This window comes from Peromyscus leucopus, chromosome 23 (genome assembly GCF_004664715.2).
Source record: "Peromyscus leucopus breed LL Stock chromosome 23, UCI_PerLeu_2.1, whole genome shotgun sequence".
Classification (NCBI taxonomy): domain Eukaryota; kingdom Metazoa; phylum Chordata; class Mammalia; order Rodentia; family Cricetidae; genus Peromyscus; species Peromyscus leucopus.
The window spans coordinates 18,161,622-18,179,132 of NC_051082.1; the positions used below are offsets into that span (position 1 = coordinate 18,161,622).

Consider the following 17,511-nt stretch of genomic DNA (forward strand, 5'->3'; position numbering starts at 1 on the left):
AACGCTCAACTAACCTTAGCCAATTAAAAATTGCTAACATGATTGCCACTCGCATAAACCAATCCTGAGCCTGTTCCTATGTAGTCTGTAGACAGACCCCAATCCCCCCTTGCTTTACTCCCTATAAACACCCTGCCTCTCTGCTACTTGTGGTCTCCTCTCTCTGTCAGAGGGACAGAGAGCCCCAGGTTAAGTGGAAATAGTAAAAAGACTCTTTGCTTTTGCATCGGATTTGGTCTCTTGGTGGTCTTTAGGGGACTCTGGGTACAACGAGGAGATATGAGCAAAATAAGTGTGCTATATCATCAATGCAAAAAAAAATTAAAATTGTTACAGGCAGTAGATGTTTAAAGGGTTTAAAAGCTGGGTGTGGTGGAGCATACCCCAGTTACAACCCTCAGGAGGTAAAGGCAAGAAGACCAAGAGCAAAGGTCGTTCTTGATTACATAGCAAGCCCAGGTTCTGTATCAGAAACAAAAGCAAACAAACAAAAGAACTCATAAAGCTGGGTGGGATTAGTGGGCTAGTGTGATGGGAGAACTTGGAGAGGAGGGAAAGGGGAGGTGGGTTCCACTAAAACACATTTATACATGTGTGAAATCATCAAGCAGCAAAGAAAATTATAGGAAAAAAGTTGAAAGGATTTAATATTGTAGCTGGAACACTGGAGCTATGCCGTTATGGAGGGAGGGTGAGCAGGAACATATCTTCAGAAGGAGACAGTGGGAACTGGGGCCTCTGGGAAATCTTATCTGCTGCTGTGGGTTTGTGATGAAAGACCCTGAAGTTAAGGAAGCGGCCCCGCCCACTGGTACGGCCTCTGGTATCAGTGACTTTCAGTTCATACTGTCCTACAGATCTTACTGATTTCCTCTTATTGGAAGGGACTTGTGGGAAGGGTTGACAAGAAGTGTCAGTGGCTCTCAACCACCGAATCAGGATCTGACGCTTACCCCACCGGAAGTGAAAAAGGTCAAGTTGGGATCCTCCATTCATTCGTTCTTGAATGGGGAATCATCATCAACCACACACCAGTCCCTGGAGTTGCTACTGATTGAATCCTGCCCTTTGAACCTTGCTATATTCAGACACATTTCCTGAATGAATCTGGAGACAGCATCCTGGGAAATAATTGTGAGTACACACTACCCATGCTGTCATCCTGGGGTCTGAGAGTTGGCTTGATCAGTAGCATTCTTGTCATAGGAGCATGAGAACCTTAGGTCAGGGATACTCACAGCGGTGGTGATGATAATTTAGGTGGTGATTGGGGTGGTGGTGGTAATTGTGAAGACGTTGATGGTGAAATGGGGGTGATCGTGATTTGGTGCTGCCAATGCAGTTGATGGTAGTGATAGAGAGGGTGAAGCTAATGGTGATGGTGGTGGTAACAGTGATGGTGAGAACAGCAATGGTCACAAAGATGATGACCATTCCATCCCCCTTCTTACTGGTAAGTAAAGTCTTCAGTAGATTTTTTTTCTTTTTTTTTTTTTTTTGCTTCCCCGGAGGATAAATTCCATGACTCCTATTATATAATGGTCATGTTTCAGAACACCTACTTAAAAAGGTTGGAGTGCCATTTCTCCGTGTGATCTCCAGTAGAAAGATGCTTGAGCGGAGAGGACAGAGAAGGAGAAGACAAAACAACACGAATTATCATTCTCCCACCCGTCATTCTTCTTTCCTTGAAGTTATTTATATTCCTGTGATGTTGCTCTCTCTGGGTTCGTCACCAAGGTGGTAAACAGAGCATGGCGATCAGAGATAGCTTCCACGTTTAGGGGTCAGGGTGGTAGGATTTGGAGGTAGCTGATATTTGCAGTTTCTTCCTTTGCAGAGCCCATCTCCCTGCTGAAGCCGCCATGTTCCTGGTTGACCTGGTCGTCAGTGATTACGTGCCATGACACTGGAGTCCCTATCATTATGCTCCACTAGGTTCCACCCCTCTGACTTCAGGAATGAAGGCAGTGACACGATGCCTGTATAAGCCAGAGACTCAGTTTGAATGTTTTGCATGTTCACATTAATGACCCCTGCAGTAAATCATGTATTTATTGTCTGATTAAGTCAAAATGGGGAAGATGAACAGAACCTATTATTCCTGTCTATAGAGGGAGGCTGTGCCCTGTAGAGTGTTGAATTCTCTAACACTTTCACTTTAGTTGAACCTGGACACAAAGACTTGAAGAATAAACACACTACTGGTGCTGAAGGAGAATGCCTGGGGTGGAAGCACATAGTATGCGCTGTGTTCGTTACAGACCTGTACCCAAGCCTGTGGTGTTTATTCTGCTTAGGCGTGATGGGTTGAATGAAAAAGGATGCCAAGGGAGAACAGGGGAGGCTTCCTTTCATTTCTTCCATCTCCTTTATAGTGCTTGGAGGAATCTTCCACTCGGAGCGAGGAACTAATATCATGCTTGTATGATATGAGAAGCCAAAGCGAGGGTATGAGATGGAGGCATTTCAGCCTCAGAACAATAACTCCATTGATTGAGTTAAATGAATTTGACTCAGGCAGGGAGACACACTCCCCCAAGTGAGAACACCATGGCTTCCCTCAGCAAACAGGAGCACGTGCCATAGCTAAGCTAGGCAGAGGTAAACCAGATGTCTCGAACTCCCCCATCTGTGTATTTTAAATGTCTCCAAATTATCTGTGAATATTGACAGATTGAAATTCATAGATCTCTGCAGCTCACAGATACTGTGGGATATTTCCAAATTCCCTGAGTTAATTTATAACTGGAGATAAAATTTTGAGCACTTATTGTGTATGGTTGGAAAGCTAGTTAGTGAATCCATACGTGTTCCTAGGGCACATTTGCTGAGAATTACAAATGCTTCTGATAATGCCTCTTTCCACATTCACAGTAGCGTTAAATGTGGGCATCCGGGACAGAGAACTGCCTCACATCTGTCTGACCACATTCCCTCAAATATGATGCGTTTCAGCTTGATTGTGTAACTATGGATTGAATTTAAATCAGTATTTTGCCTAAGAGAGAAATGAAGAGGGAAGCACATGGACATTATCGAAGCAAGTCTCAGATGTGAATCGAGGTGTTACAGAAAGTTCAGACAGAGACTTGTAAATTAAAACACATCATAAAGAGTAGAAATACAACTAGTGGTATACTATACTTGCCTAACACAGCTGATGTCCTGGGTCCCTCCTACCCCTACACTGTGAACGGAATCTCAAGAAATAGCAAAATAGTAAGAAAGAGAGGCACATGAACTACACTATTTTAAAAGTTTGTATTTAGTCTATGTGCATGAGTGTGTGTGTGTGTGTGAGAGAGAGAGAGAGAGAGAGAGAGAGAGAGAGAGAGAGAGAGAGAGAGACAGAGAGACAGAGAGACAGAGAGACAGAGAGAGAGAGAGAGAGAGAGGAGTAGGTATTAGAGCTACAGTGTGCATGTAGGGGTCAGAGAATAACCTTGTGGAGCCTGTTCTGTCTTTCAACGTTTATGTAGGTTCTGGGAATTAAGCCCAGGTCTCCAGGATTGTGCTACAAGCATCTTTACTCACTGAGCCGTCTTGCTGGGTCCTGGATGGTGCCTTGAACAAAGGGCTAGTTGCATCTCCTTCACTGATGCAGCAATACTGGTTCTCCTCCATCTTTCACACTCTGCCCATCCATCACCCTTATTTGCCAGTAGGGATGGGGGTATTTGTTTATGCCTTCGCTGCTAAGATAGACAGAGATGCAGAGGGTATAGGAAGTCAACAGACACAGCAGGACAATGATTCCTCTCGCCTCCTACTCAATGAAGCTGTGTTCATAATTCTCTTACATCACACTTTCAAGTTAATAAATAGGAATCGTAATGCTGATATTAACAAGAATTGCAAAGACATTCTTTACTGCACTTTGTAGAGCTTTGCATTCAGTGACCCATTTAAACTTCCCAAGCATATGGAGATGCAGAGTTGTTATTAGTATTGTCCCCAATATACTAGTGAAGAAGCAAGGGGGATGCTAAAGGAGTCCCCAGACGTCTGACCAATGGGCAGAATCCATCAGGCCAAGTTCAGTGTCTGTGCATTATATGGAAAACAGAGAGACCCTGGCTTTGGGGTATGCTGTGGTGTATGCATCTGACAATGGATTACCCTGGGACCTCAGGCAAGGTGCTAAGCATTTACCCTTTGCTGTCCTCATCTGTGAAGTGAAGGGCTAGTGAGGGAAACTAAGATGGTGCCTGCTGCAGATGAGGGCATCCTAAACTATTGTTACAACTTTGACTCTTCTGTCCTCCATCTGTCAAATGAACTTGTTCCCCGGGACTCACTGTCTCAGGGTGGGTTTCTCAATGGTTTCCTCTCAAACCACATCTCATCTGCTCAGTGTGCACTCCCTCCCCTTTCTCACTTCTCTAACCAGCACCGTCACTCACGTCACTCACGTTACTCACGTTTCTTTGTTGCCTGTCCTGTCTGACTACCACATGAGTTCCGGGAGAGTGGGGATTCTCACCTGCCTCTGCTCAGGCTCTCCACTCTGGCTTTGACACAGAGCAAGCATGCTGGATGAGGCTCTCCAAGTCAAACAGCTACATCTTCATCAGATCTGCTGGGCCTGTTTGCAAGACATCAGGGTGACGTTGCCTCGTGTCCTGCTGATGTCCCCTTATAGGAGGGAGAGTGTGGAGAGTCGTTGGACCATCCCCTGAGGCTTCAGCTCTCCTCCCATCCATTTGCATGGACATCTGTCATAACTTCAGATTGTTTTGGATTCTAGAGTATACAGGCTGGGGGAGATTAACTGGGGGTTCTATCTATGTGGCTGTGGGAAGCCATATTCATGCTGGGGAAAGACTTTCCAGTGCTGTTGCCTTGGGGAACCTCATGCCCTGTCCATACCTCATTACCCACACTCCATAAGTAAGCTCACTAAACTCATTGGTTCCCCCTGGTGAACTTTAGTTGAATCTACTTTGAGCTGTGGTTTGGACCTTAGGAGGAAGGACAGATGATGCTTATGTCTCCTTTGGGAAGGAATTTTCACAGCATCGGTAATGCCATACCTTCAGGGACAATGATCCCTCAAAGCTGAAAGCAAGTGAGAGTTGCACTGCCACCTGGCACCCCTCAGAATCAATTCTCCACCAGAAGAGCTTTCTTGTGAACCACTGAGTTATTACCCAATGATATCCAGTCTCCCGCACGGCATTAGCTGCCAACCATATTGTTGGCATTTGGGGGCTATTAGTTAAAATACCACTTGCAACATCCAGGTCTGAAGCAGGATGTCTACTTGTTAGACCCTGTGTGGTTGTGGTCGATATAAGCAAAACCTTGTGTAAGCTTGGACCAGGACAAGATTTCTGAGTACCCAATTCATGATTTGACTTTCCTAGAAAAATTATAAAGTTATGTCCAACTATGTGAAAAAGATAAAGAGGATGTTTCTATGGAAATGACTGAAGATGTGGTCCATGAATTAGCCTAGCTGGGCCATAAGAGGGAGATGAGCCCCTCCTCCTATGGAGAGAGCTCATGGGGGATGACTTCCAGGGACCCAGAAATGGGAAAGCTCACATTTGTTTCAGAATATATTTAAAATGCAAATAAAAGGGTAGGTCTAAGAAGTTCCCAGCATGACTCTCACCCCTCTCACCCCTTCCCATCACCTTACAGAACGCCCTGCAGGGACCTAGAGAGTCTCCAGCCAGCAAGGTGAGAGGGGGTCTTTGAATGTTTTCTCAATACTGGGAAGTCAGGTGTCAATCCCTCGAGGAGGTGAGGTCAAGGTCAAGTCTATGCCTCATCAGATCACGATTGTCTTCCTTGGGAAAGTCATTTCATTTGAACAAGGTGCTGGAAGGTCACATGATCCCAGAACAAGTTAAAAGTGACAGCTGTGTCCTCTCCCTGAGTCTAGCCACACTGTGGTGTCCTTTATCTCAACCCCATAGTTTCCCATGTCTGGAAATTTAAAGAACTCATTATTTAGCTCAAGCCTGCATTTTATCTCATTTATGGATGAGCATTGAGAAAAAAAAAGTTGAAGAAAAATAAAATCCCTTATTTTGCTAATGAGAGACATCTGTTTATTCCTCCTTTTTAAAATGTGCATTTGCTTAATAGGCAAGTTTAAAAAAAATGCCAATCAAGGCTGCCATGACTGGGGGGATTTATCAGAACTGGAGCTGTTTTCTATAATTAAAGATGCATTGGGTGAAGTCACCGCTGCTCACTTTGAGGGAACTGGGGGTTAGGGAGTGGTTGGTGGGGAAGGGTAGGTTTGAGAGAAAGGACTTGGAATGGCATGCTCCCTAAAGATGTCCACAACCTAACTCCAAAGCCTGTGATGCCATCATTCTGCATGGGGGAACGGGACTTCATAGATGTCCTTAATCCAAGGACCTTGGGAAGAGGAGACCCCCTGGATTGCTAAGGTGGCACAATAGTAACCATCACCTCAGTGTGTGAGGGAGGTAAGAGGGTGAGCCAGAGGAGACCTGAAAGGCAGCCAAAGGTTGAACATCTCTAGAGCCTCGAAGAGGTAAGGAAGTAAACTCTACCTTAGATTCCCAGAAGGCGGTATCTCTGCCTTCTATGTGCCCTTGGTTCTTCTGACCTTTAGAGCCTTGTAAGGTTACAAATCCATGTTTGGGTTAAGCTACCTTAACCTTTAACCCTTAACCTTTGTGAAGTGCTACGCCCACAGCTGTGACACCTGTGTAGCTGTAGCAAAGCTTGAAAGCTTGCCGCTGTACTAGAGTCTGGCAGCTAAAGGGCTGAGGTTGAAGCTTCCTGGAGCGAGACCTCAGGCAGTTTCCCCACATCCAGCGGTCGTCATGCGGCCTGAGGATCTCAGGGCGACAGTCCTTGTTTGCACTAATCATGCTTTTTCTCTGTATGTCTTTTCTGTGTTGGGGAGAATGAATCATGAAGGAAAGAAACAACTTTGGAGTGATTTGCCTTTCATGGAAAGGCTAGCCAGGACTAGAAAGCCTTGATGCCTTTATAGTAAGGAAGAAAGTCAACAGATCATAGAAAATATGAAGCCAGACCTAAGGTATTGGTATAGAAGGGTATATGACAATTAGAAAGATAGATGAGTGTATAAATGAAATTATACAAAAAGTATATAGAGGGTGAGTTAAGCCTTGGCTGGTAAAAGTCTGGATCTCACAGATGTGGTCTTTGGCGCGAGACAGATTTCACAAAATTCTGAGATCATGCCCTTAAGCAACAACCCCCATGAACTCCAAGCTGCGGAAGTGATACACAGAAATAGATATTAAAGTGCTTTGCTATTGTCTACACAGAAATAGATATTGATATATTTTTGCTATTGTCTTTTGCTGATTCTATGGAATTGTAAAAGTTTGCTGATTCTGAGTAATTGTAAAAATTAACAGTCTGATGTAATCCCCTGCCAAGTTCCTTGATTGTAAAAGAATATAAGCACTGGTTTAGCAGAAGTAAATCTGCAGCAGCACATCAATCCATCGTGTGTCTGTCTGTCATTTCCTCGCCGATCCCTGACTTCTCCTCGAGCCTTCTCCCTGGTTCTCCCGCAGTGGTGGTCTCCCTCTGGGTGGTCTGCGGCAGGTGGCGCCCGAACAGGGACCTGAAGGACAGGTAATCTTCCCTCTTTTCTTTCCTCAGAAGTCAGGTACGGTTCTTACCAGGGAGCTGCAGTCCCGCCGGTAAAGGATCACCGGTTAAGAGTAAGTAATCAAGGAATCATGGGGCACTCATTGACTAAGAATGAGAAAATGATGGGTACTATGATACAACACATGTTAGCCAAATCAGGGTTCCGGACATCAGTTTCAGATGTGGGACAGTTTATTGAATTTTTAAGAAAGGCTAGCCCTTGGTTCGTTGAGGAAGGCTCCTTGACTTTGGAGGAATGGAAGAGAGTGGGGAAAGAAATGCGTAAATATGTACAGACTCATGGTGAAAAGACTCTGCCCCCTCAAGCATTTCAATTGTGGTTTCATTTGAGGGATCTCTTGTCAGAGACAACCCCGTTTCAGGGACTCTGCAGAGAAACCGCTTCTGATCAGGGGGAATCCCCTATTTATGCAGAAGTAGGCCAGGAGGAAGGAGAAGAGGGAGAGTATATGCCGCTCACTGCCTCTGCTCCTCCTCTGCAGTATAGCACTATAGAGGACAATAATGGTGATTGGGGTCTTGATGATCAACAAGCAGAGCAGGAATGGGAAGATGATCATCGGGATCATTCTGATAATCCCCAATCTTTTGAGGTGCTTAGCGCTGCGGCCAGTCAGCGGCCCGTGCCAAAACCCAGGAAGCATCCTCCTCTGCCACCTGTTGGCTTCCAAGGGGCCATGGCAGAGGCACGAAGGACGGGGGACGCCTCTTTTGGGGTCTTTCCTGTTACAGAACCATGGGATGATGAGGGTCCTGTATGGGAGCCCCTCTCATTAAAGGTGTTAAAAGAATTGCAGTCTGCAGTAAAGAGTGTTGGGGCTTCTGCTCCCTACACACTGCAAGTAGTGGATGTGGTTGCCAGCTCTTGGTTAACACCCTATGACTGGATGCAAACCGCAAAAGCCACTCTCAGCCCTGGGGATTATATCCTCTGGAGGACTGAGTATGAAGACAGAAGTAAAGAAACTGTGGTACAATCCCTCAGAAAACGTGGCCCTAAGCCCACTATGTCAATGCTTATGGGGACAGAGGATTACACCACCCCACAATCTCAGACCAAGATACCTAGAGATATCTTGCAGTTGATAACAACCAACGCCGTACAATCATGGCGTAAGATTCCTCCTCAGGGAACCAAAGGAGGAGCATTGGCTAGCATTAGGCAAGGTACTGAAGAGTCTTATCCAGAGTATATAGCTAGACTTGAGGAAGCTATTTCTAGAATGCTCCTCCCTCTGAGGGAACGGACATTCTTTTGAAGCAGTTAGCCTGGGAAAATGCCAATGCTCTCTGTCAGGATCTGATTAGGCCAATCAGAAAAACAGGAACCCTGCAAGATTACATAAAAGCATGCCAAGATGCCTCACCGGTTGTAGTGCAAGGAATGGCCTACGCCGCAGCAATGAAAGGACAGAAATTTAGCGCCTATGTAAAACAGACATATGGGAATGGCAAGAAGGCCACCCAATCTCCTACTTGCTTTCAATGTGGGAAAGAAGGACACATGCAAAAAGATTACAGGCAGGGAAACAGAGCAGGACCCAGAAAGGGGTTCCTGGCCTGTGCCCTCGCTGCAAAAAAGGTAGACATTGGAGAAATGAGTGCAAATCAAAGTTTCATAAGGATGGAACTCCTCTAGGTAAGGGAAGTTTCAATGATGATCTAGAAGAGACAAAAAACTAGGTCAGGGGTGTTCTCCTAACCCCGCACCCAAGGGAGAGGAGGCCAAGCAAAGGGCACCTCCCTCAGGGTTAAACCCTGATGCTCCAGAATTTACTATTCATGATTTGCCAAGAGCAACTCCAGAGAGTGCAGGCTTGGACCTTGCTAGCACTAAGGATATGATATTATCCAAATGGGATGGAGTGACATTGGTCCCCACTAATGTGAAGGGTACTCTGTTGCCACAAACTGTGGGAATAGTCATTGGACGAAGTTCCAATTATCAAAAGAATTTTGAAGTCCTACCAGGAGTTATTGATGCAGATACAGAAAATACAATCAAGGTTATGGTGAAACCATTAGCTGAAACTATACAAATTCATAAAGGACAGAGGCTAGCTCAATTGATTCTTTTGCCTTTTGTTAAGTTGCCCAATCCTGTTATTAAAGCTGCTCGAGGGCAAGGGCAGTTTGGATCCACTGGAGGTGCATTCATGATACAGGATCTCGGAGAGAGACCCTTTAAATGTATCATGATCAATGGACGGAAGTTTCGGGGTCTGCTGGATACAGGTGCGGACAGGACCTGTATAGCTGCCTCAGATTGGCCCAGTAGCTGGCCCGTCCATAAGACAGGTGCTTCTTTGTTAGGGCTTGGCTCTGCTTCAGGAGTTATGCAGAGCACTGCATTATTAAAGTGGAAGAGTGAAGGCAGGGAAGGATTGATTCAACCTTTTGTGCTTCCTTCTCTTCCCTTTACACTATGGGGAAGAGATATGTTAGATTCCATGGATATAAAGTTAGTAACCTCAGACCAAATTAGTCATCAAAATTTTTCATAGGGGCCACTGCAGAACATCTATATGCAGATAAAATAGAGTGGCTTACTCACGAGCCTATATGGGTGAGTCAGTGGCCCCTAACAACAGAAAAAATACAGGCTCTAGAACAGCTGGTGCAGGAACAATTACAAAAAGGACACATAATAGAGTCCAATAGTCCATGGAACACTCCTGTCTTTGTAATTAAAAAGAAATCAGGAAAATGGAGACTGTTGCAAGATCTTAGAGCAATTAATGCAGTCATGAAAGACATGGGACCTTTACAGCCTGGTCTGCCCTCACCAGTGGCTGTGCCACAAGGATGGCATATTATTGTCATAGATTTACAGGATTGCTTTTTTACCATTAAACTTAACCCCTCAGATAGTAAATATTTTGCCTTTAGTGTTCCCTCAGAGAATTTTAAGCAGCCTTTTAGGAGGTATCAATGGGTAACTTTACCACAAGGGATGAAAAATTCACCCACATTGTGTCAGAAATTTGTAGACTTGGCTTTACAAAAAATAAGACAGGAACATCGTGATTTGTATCTTATTCATTATATGGATGACATACTTTTGGCTCATAAAGATAAAACTCAGCTAGAAAAAATATTAGAGAAAACTATAGAAGCATTAACTCTATATGGTCTGGTAATAGCCCCTGATAAGGTGCAAAGAGATAAGCCTTTGAATTATTTGGGTCAGATTATTAAAGAAGGTTATATTACTTCTCAAAAGGTTTCTATTAGAAGAGACAAATTAAAGACTTTAAATGATTTCCAAAAACTTCTAGGGGACATTAATTGGCTTAGGCCTTATTTAAAAATTACCACTGGTATGTTAAGTCCATTGTATTCCATTCTTCATGGTGATGCAGATCCAAAATCAAAACGGGAATTGACCAAGGAAGCTATTGAGGCTTTACAATTAGTGGAACAAGCCTTAACTGAAGCCAGAGTACAACAGATAAATTATGAAAAACCTTGGTCTTTGCTAATTTTTGCAACTTCCTATACACCTACTGCCTGTCTTTGGCAGGACGGGGTGTTGGAATGGCTACATTTGCCACACACTCAAGCAAAAATGTTAGCTGATTATCCATATTTGTGTTCCCTGTTAATTTGCAAAGGCCGCAATCGGTCCAGGGAATTATTTGGCAGAGAACCTCATATTATTATCATTCCATATAATAAGGCACAACTAGAAAATTTATATCAGTTCAATGAGGATTGGATATTGGCATTGCAAAATTATGCAGGCCAAATATTGTATCATTACCCTAGACATCCTATAATAGAGTTTGCAAGGCATGTGGAACTGGTATTTCCTGTCTGGTTCTCTCACAGCCCCCTAGATCATGCCATAAATATTTTTACAGACGGTTCTTCCACAGGAAGAGCTGCGGTTTTCACTCAGACACATGGGCTGTGGGTAGAGGAAGGAGAGAAAACCTCTGCACAGCAAGCAGAAATAAGAGCAGTTATCTTAGCTTTTGAGAAGTTTCCTCAGGAGCTTAACCTTTTTACAGATTCTAAATATGTAGTTAATTTGTTTCCAGCATTAGAAACTGCTCTTTTATCAGGGAAGTCCCCTATTTTACCATTTTTACAAAAATTACAGAATTTGGTACACAATAGATCACAAAAATTTTATGTGGGACACATAAGGGGACATAGCAAATTACCTGGCCCACTGGCTCAAGGAAATGCTATAGCAGATCTACTAACACAGAATTCTTTGGGAGCCTTTGCTATACAAGAAGCTCAACAGAGTCATGCAATGCATCATCAGAATGCATCTGCTTTGAGGAAAATGTTCTCTATAACAAGAGAACAAGCAAGACAAATAGTGAGGGAATGTACACATTGCCCTCCTATTCATCACCCACGAAAAATGGGTGTAAACCCTAGAGGTTTAAAACCAAATGTCATTTGGCAAATGGATGTGACTCATGTCTCCTCCTTTGGTAGGATGGGATATGTCCATGTTACAGTGGACACCTATTCTCACTTCACTTTTGCCTCAGCTAGGACTGGAGAAGCAGTCAAAGATGTGGTTCAGCATCTCATACAATGTTTTCAGATTATGGGCCTTCCATCACAAATAAAGACAGATAATGGGCCAGCATATACTTCAAAAGCATTTGAGCAATTCTGCAATCAGTGGGGAATTGCCCACACTACAGGAATACCCTATAATCCACAGGGTCAAGCTATTATAGAAAGGACTCATCAAAATCTGAAGCTACAAATAGAGAGGCTTCAAGCCTCAAATGGGTACTTTACTCCTCATCATGTTTTATCTCATGCCCTGTTTGTGCTTAATCATCTTAATACTGATGACAAAGGACTCACTGCAGCCCTAATTCACTGGGGTCGTGAGTTCCACAATACACCTCTGCCATTGGTGTATTGGAAGGATTTATTGTCTGGCACATGGAAGGGACCGGATGTCCTCATAACCGGGGGACGAGGGTATGCTTGTGTCTTTCCACAGGATGCCGATTCCCCTATCTGGATCCCGGATCGCCTTATCCGACCTGCAAAGGGAGAAAAGAAGGCGCAAGCGCCACCGGAGAAAGCAACAGAGGAAGCTGCTGACGGAAATGCAGAAGATGAAACTCGGCGGCGGCGAGAAACCGAAAGTGACTTGGTCGCAGATTCAGCTTCTGACTCGGAACGCGAAGAAGCTGCTGATTGAGCAAGAAAAACCTCTCACCGCTTCATTTTATTTCACTGCCCTTTTGTCTTTGCTCTTTGCTCCGCTACCAGTAGCTCAGGGAGTTTCCTTTTGGGCATATGTTCCTAATCCCCCAATCATTCAGCCTGTGGGATGGTTAGATCGGGAACCCATCAAAGTGTTGACAAATGATTCAGTCAGGTTGGGTGGAGCTCAAGATTCTGACGCTCGAAGTAGCTCCTCCTCTCTTATAAATTTTGAAGGCAGAGCAGATTCACTACCAATCTGCCTGACGCTGCAAGGGAAAGTGCCTTATGGCTGCTTCCCCACATCTTATAGAACCTTCCTGACTGACGGTCCAGACAAAGCGAATGCTGGTAGGCGATGGGTTTGGGAGCTACAGATACAAACTTTAGGAGACAAACTGTATAGAGATAATTTTACTCAAGTTAATACTATTCCTATAACTCCTTGCATTCAAAAATATAGAGACAAGGATCAATTTTGGGATTCTTCCTTGTCCAAGTTTCCAGCTTGGTTGACTTGTGGCTTTCCTAATGCTGCTGCGTGGTATGAACCACGGGGTCGTTGGATGTGCTTAAAGTTTGGGACTACTCTAATTCTAATGACAAAGGAGAGACTTATAAAGATTACTTGAATACTCATAAAGAAAAATTTCATGAGTATGTCTTTGAGGGACATGGAGAGCCCCTTAGGAGATGGTTTTCTCCAGGCCTTGTGGAGCCCACTTGGTTTGCAAAACAAGGCAACATCACTAGAAAACATCCTGATTTGTTTAGGCTTGTTGCAGCTGCCAATATGATGCTAGAGAAAAAACCTAACCATACTCAACCAGAGGCCATTGGTCTTCGAGCCTGTGTATCTTACCCTAATGCTTTACTCTTGACACAATCTTCCTTTGTTAATATTTCACAAAATGGTAATTCATTTCGGATAATTTGTAGTTCTTGTAAATTGACAAATTGTATCACTTCCTCAGAGCGGAAAGAGTTGGGAACTGTGATTCTGGTCAGGCGACCTCCTTTTGTCATGTTGCCTGTAGAACTAGGTCCTGAGCCTTGGTATGATAATTCAGCCTTACAGGTATTGAGTACTTTGAGAGATTTGATTCGGCCAAAACGGTTTGTTGCTGCATTAATTTTGGGCATTTCTGCATTGATTTCTATAATTACTACTTTTGCTATTGCAACTACAGCTCTAGTTCAAGAAATTCATACTGCTCATTATGTGAATACTCTTAGTAAGAATATTACTATGGCTCTGCTAGAGCAGGAGGCTATAGATAAGAAATTGGAGTCAAAAATTAATGTTTTAGAAGAAGTGGTTTTGGCTTTAGGACAAGATATTTCTAACCTCAAGACCACAATGTTTGCTCGCTGCCATGGTAATTTTAAGTCCATCTGTGTTACTCCATTACCTTATAATACTTCTCAGCCTTGGGAAAAGGTCAAGGCCCACCTGCAAGGTGTCTGGCAAGATACAGATATTACTCATGATTTAGATGCACTTCAGAAAGATATCTCAGCTATGAGTCAGGCTCATTTACAGATAGGAGGTTTACAAGACCTAGCGTCAGAAATAGAAAAGGGAATCAAAGATTTGAATCCGATGGATTGGCTGCAATATTTTATAGTCATTGGAATGCTTATTTTATTGATGGTGTTTGTCATCTTTCTTTTCCCCTGTCTTATTAAATGTCTCTATACTTCCGTACAAACGGTGCAACAGGACGTATTCGAGCTTCATTTTAAAAACAGAAAAGGGGGAACTGCTACGCCCACAGCTGTGACACCTGTGTAGCTGTAGCAAAGCTTGAAAGCTTGCCGCTGTACTAGAGTCTGGCAGCTAAAGGGCTGAGGTTGAAGCTTCCTGGAGCGAGACCTCAGGCAGTTTCCCCACATCCAGCGGTCGTCATGCGGCCTGAGGATCTCAGGGCGACAGTCCTTGTTTGCACTAATCATGCTTTTTCTCTGTATGTCTTTTCTGTGTTGGGAGAATGAATCATGAAGGAAAGAAACAACTTTGGAGTGATTTGCCTTTCATGGAAAGGCTAGCCAGGACTAGAAAGCCTTGTTGCCTTTATAGTAAGGAAGAAAGTCAACAGATCATAGAAAATATGAAGCCAGACCTAAGGTATTGGTATAGAAAGGTATATGACAATTAGAAAGATAGATGAGTGTATAAATGAAATTATACAAAAAGTATATAGAGGGTGAGTTAAGCCTTGGCTGGTAAAAGTCTGGATCTCACAGATGTGGTCTTTGGCGCGAGACAGATTTCACAAAATTCTGAGATCATGCCCTTAAGCAACAACCCCCATGAACTCCAAGCTGCGGAAGTGATACACAGAAATAGATATTAAAGTGCTTTGCTATTGTCTACACAGAAATAGATATTGATATATTTTTGCTATTGTCTTTTGCTGATTCTATGGAATTGTAAAAGTTTGCTGATTCTGAGTAATTGTAAAAATTAACAGTCTGATGTAATCCCCTGCCAAGTTCCTTGATTGTAAAAGAATATAAGCACTGGTTTAGCAGAAGTAAATCTGCAGCAGCACATCAATCCATCGTGTGTCTGTCTGTCATTTCCTCGCCGATCCCTGACTTCTCCTCGAGCCTTCTCCCTGGTTCTCCCGCAGTGGTGGTCTCCCTCTGGGTGGTCTGCGGCAGTGAAGACCTGTTACAATAACAATAGCAAATGAACGTACTCTGTATTTCTTTCTGAATGCCAGAAGAAGGGCAAAATCAACATTAAGATTGGCAGATGGACCACCAGGGAAGTCACTGACAACATTTAAGGAATATCAGCAGTTGCTCATGTAGGCAGAGCAGGAAGCAGAGATGGGATGGGAAGTGAAGGCTTCTTTTGCCACAGCAGCAAACTTCTCCAACCACCATGCCTTTCCACCATGATGACTGTGTGCCTGCAGACTGTGAGCAGATATTGGTCTCATTGATGAGAAAACTAACTAAAATAAAGCTAATGCTGGTGTTCTCCACCAGTGTCTGCCAGGTCTACCATCTCTGAGGAAGACTAGTGCCATCAACTATGACGCATAAGGAATGCATGTCTCTAGAGTATGAATGAAGTCCAGAAGTTCCTCCTGGGTAAGATCCATCTCAGTTGGCTGTTGCCTTGAATCCCCCATTAACCAGTGGTTCCCGCACCTTCACTTTCCACAGTGGCTGGAACTCTGTCATCTTATAGTGAAGATGTGGATTCATGACTCTGAGTAATTAAGTGTGATCACCTTCCAGGTGCCCAAGGAGCTTCAGCTTGACTAGTGTGGCTGGTGTTTGCCTTGCCTGGAATTTCTTGTTTCCTTATAAAATATTTTAATGAGTCATTTTATTAATGTATATTAGTTGTACAAAATAATTTGTTTCATTACTTTTTATACATGTATGTACTTTGACATAGTCTCTTGAATACCACCACCTATTTTCACCCTTCTGTTGCCTCATGTTCCCCTTAACCCTTTGGATTCCATATATAAAAGAAAACACATACATTTGTCTTTCAGAATCTAGCTTGTTTTGCTCACTGTGATAATCTCCATATTTTTCCTGCAAATGGCATTCTTTTGTTTTACTTCAAGACTAAGTAATACTTCACTGCAGATAGATACCATATTTTCTTTATCTATTTTTTTTGTATCTGTCACCAAGGTTTATTCCATATTTTACCTGTCATAAATAGCACCATGATGAAATAACCCGATTCTGGGGTGTAGGATTAGGAATGGGTTCCTTCAACCCAAGACCTCACAGGAGACAAATGAACATGAGGGAACTTCCAGATCCAGGAGGATGGGTAAACCAAACATTTTCCTTATCACCTCATGGTACCAATGAAGGGCAATAAATGAAAGATTTTGTCAAACGCCACTCTTTGAGCTTTAAGATGGAAATAACCCACTTCCAGGCAGACATTTGTTCTCTACTTCAAAATCAGAGGAGGAAGAGCGGGAGAAGAGCCTTCCTAAGCTGCTCCCTAGAGTCCACTGCTAGTACACAACCTCCTCTATCTCCAAAACACAACTGCCTGATTCCCTCTCATAGTAGAAATTCCTAGGATAGAAAATTGTGTAGACTTTTTCTTCCTGCATAAGGTTTAGGGACACCACCTTCATACTTTATTAGAATGTATTTTACTTTGTTCAAATAAATGTTTCAATTCATTGAAACCATCGTGGTATAATCCCTACCATATGCCTGGTTTTGTGTTGGCTGTAAGGGGCAGTTAAGCTCAGGTTCAGCCCATCTGTGCTGTCCAGTGGAAGAGACAGCCACACATAACCCTCAAACTTGCAAAATCCACACTATTTGGGATTATCAGTGGCTCTCCACCTCACTGGGATGTCTTTCCCTGAAGTCATTTTGTATTTATAGTCATTTATCTTTGGAGGATCGATTGGGTAAGACTGGATGCCTAATAAATTAGCCAGCCCAGAGGTGACAGGTTGCTCAAACCACGGCAGCTTGTCAACTACCAGGGCATCCACCATTGGCTTTCCCTTGGCGATTTGTCATGGCTTATAATTAATTACAGCTCGTAAATCCACAGCATCACAGCAGAGATAATAAATAATAGAAGCTTTTTTCTAGATTATTTATTTACATTAATATGAATACCTCTTCCTTTCCCTTCCCAAGAGCTCCTGGAGTGAGTCTTTGTGTACA

General features: G+C 43.4%; 2 protein-coding genes across 5 annotated transcripts; both read left to right on the plus strand.

Moving 5' to 3' along the window:
- Nucleotides 1-6,674: 6,674 nt before the first annotated feature.
- Nucleotides 6,675-15,387, plus strand: LOC114684970 (endogenous retrovirus group K member 13-1 Env polyprotein-like). 4 transcript variants are annotated; one of them, XM_037198262.1, is made up of 2 exons: nt 6,675-7,602; nt 12,623-15,387. In XM_037198262.1, the coding sequence occupies exon 2, from the start codon at nt 13,625-13,627 to the stop codon at nt 14,624-14,626; it is 1,002 nt and encodes a 333-aa protein (XP_037054157.1). In that variant the 5' UTR covers nt 6,675-7,602; nt 12,623-13,624; the 3' UTR covers nt 14,627-15,387. The 4 variants fall into 2 exon arrangements, with proteins under 4 accessions (XP_037054157.1, XP_028715356.1, XP_037054158.1 ...); XM_037198263.1 differs by lacking the exon at nt 6,675-7,602 and adding an exon at nt 7,619-7,691.
- LOC114684968 (endogenous retrovirus group K member 8 Gag polyprotein-like) lies at nt 7,715-8,900 on the plus strand. Its single transcript, XM_028859521.2, has one exon. The coding sequence runs from the start codon at nt 7,740-7,742 to the stop codon at nt 8,898-8,900; it is 1,161 nt and encodes a 386-aa protein (XP_028715354.2). The 5' UTR covers nt 7,715-7,739.
- Nucleotides 15,388-17,511: the final 2,124 nt, after the last annotated feature.

Coding starts and splice junctions, on each gene's coding strand:
- LOC114684970 (XM_037198262.1), top strand. CDS start 13,625: ATGATGCTAGAGAAAAAACCTAACCATACTCAACCAGAGGCCATTGGT.
- LOC114684968 (XM_028859521.2), top strand. CDS start 7,740: ATGATGGGTACTATGATACAACACATGTTAGCCAAATCAGGGTTCCGG.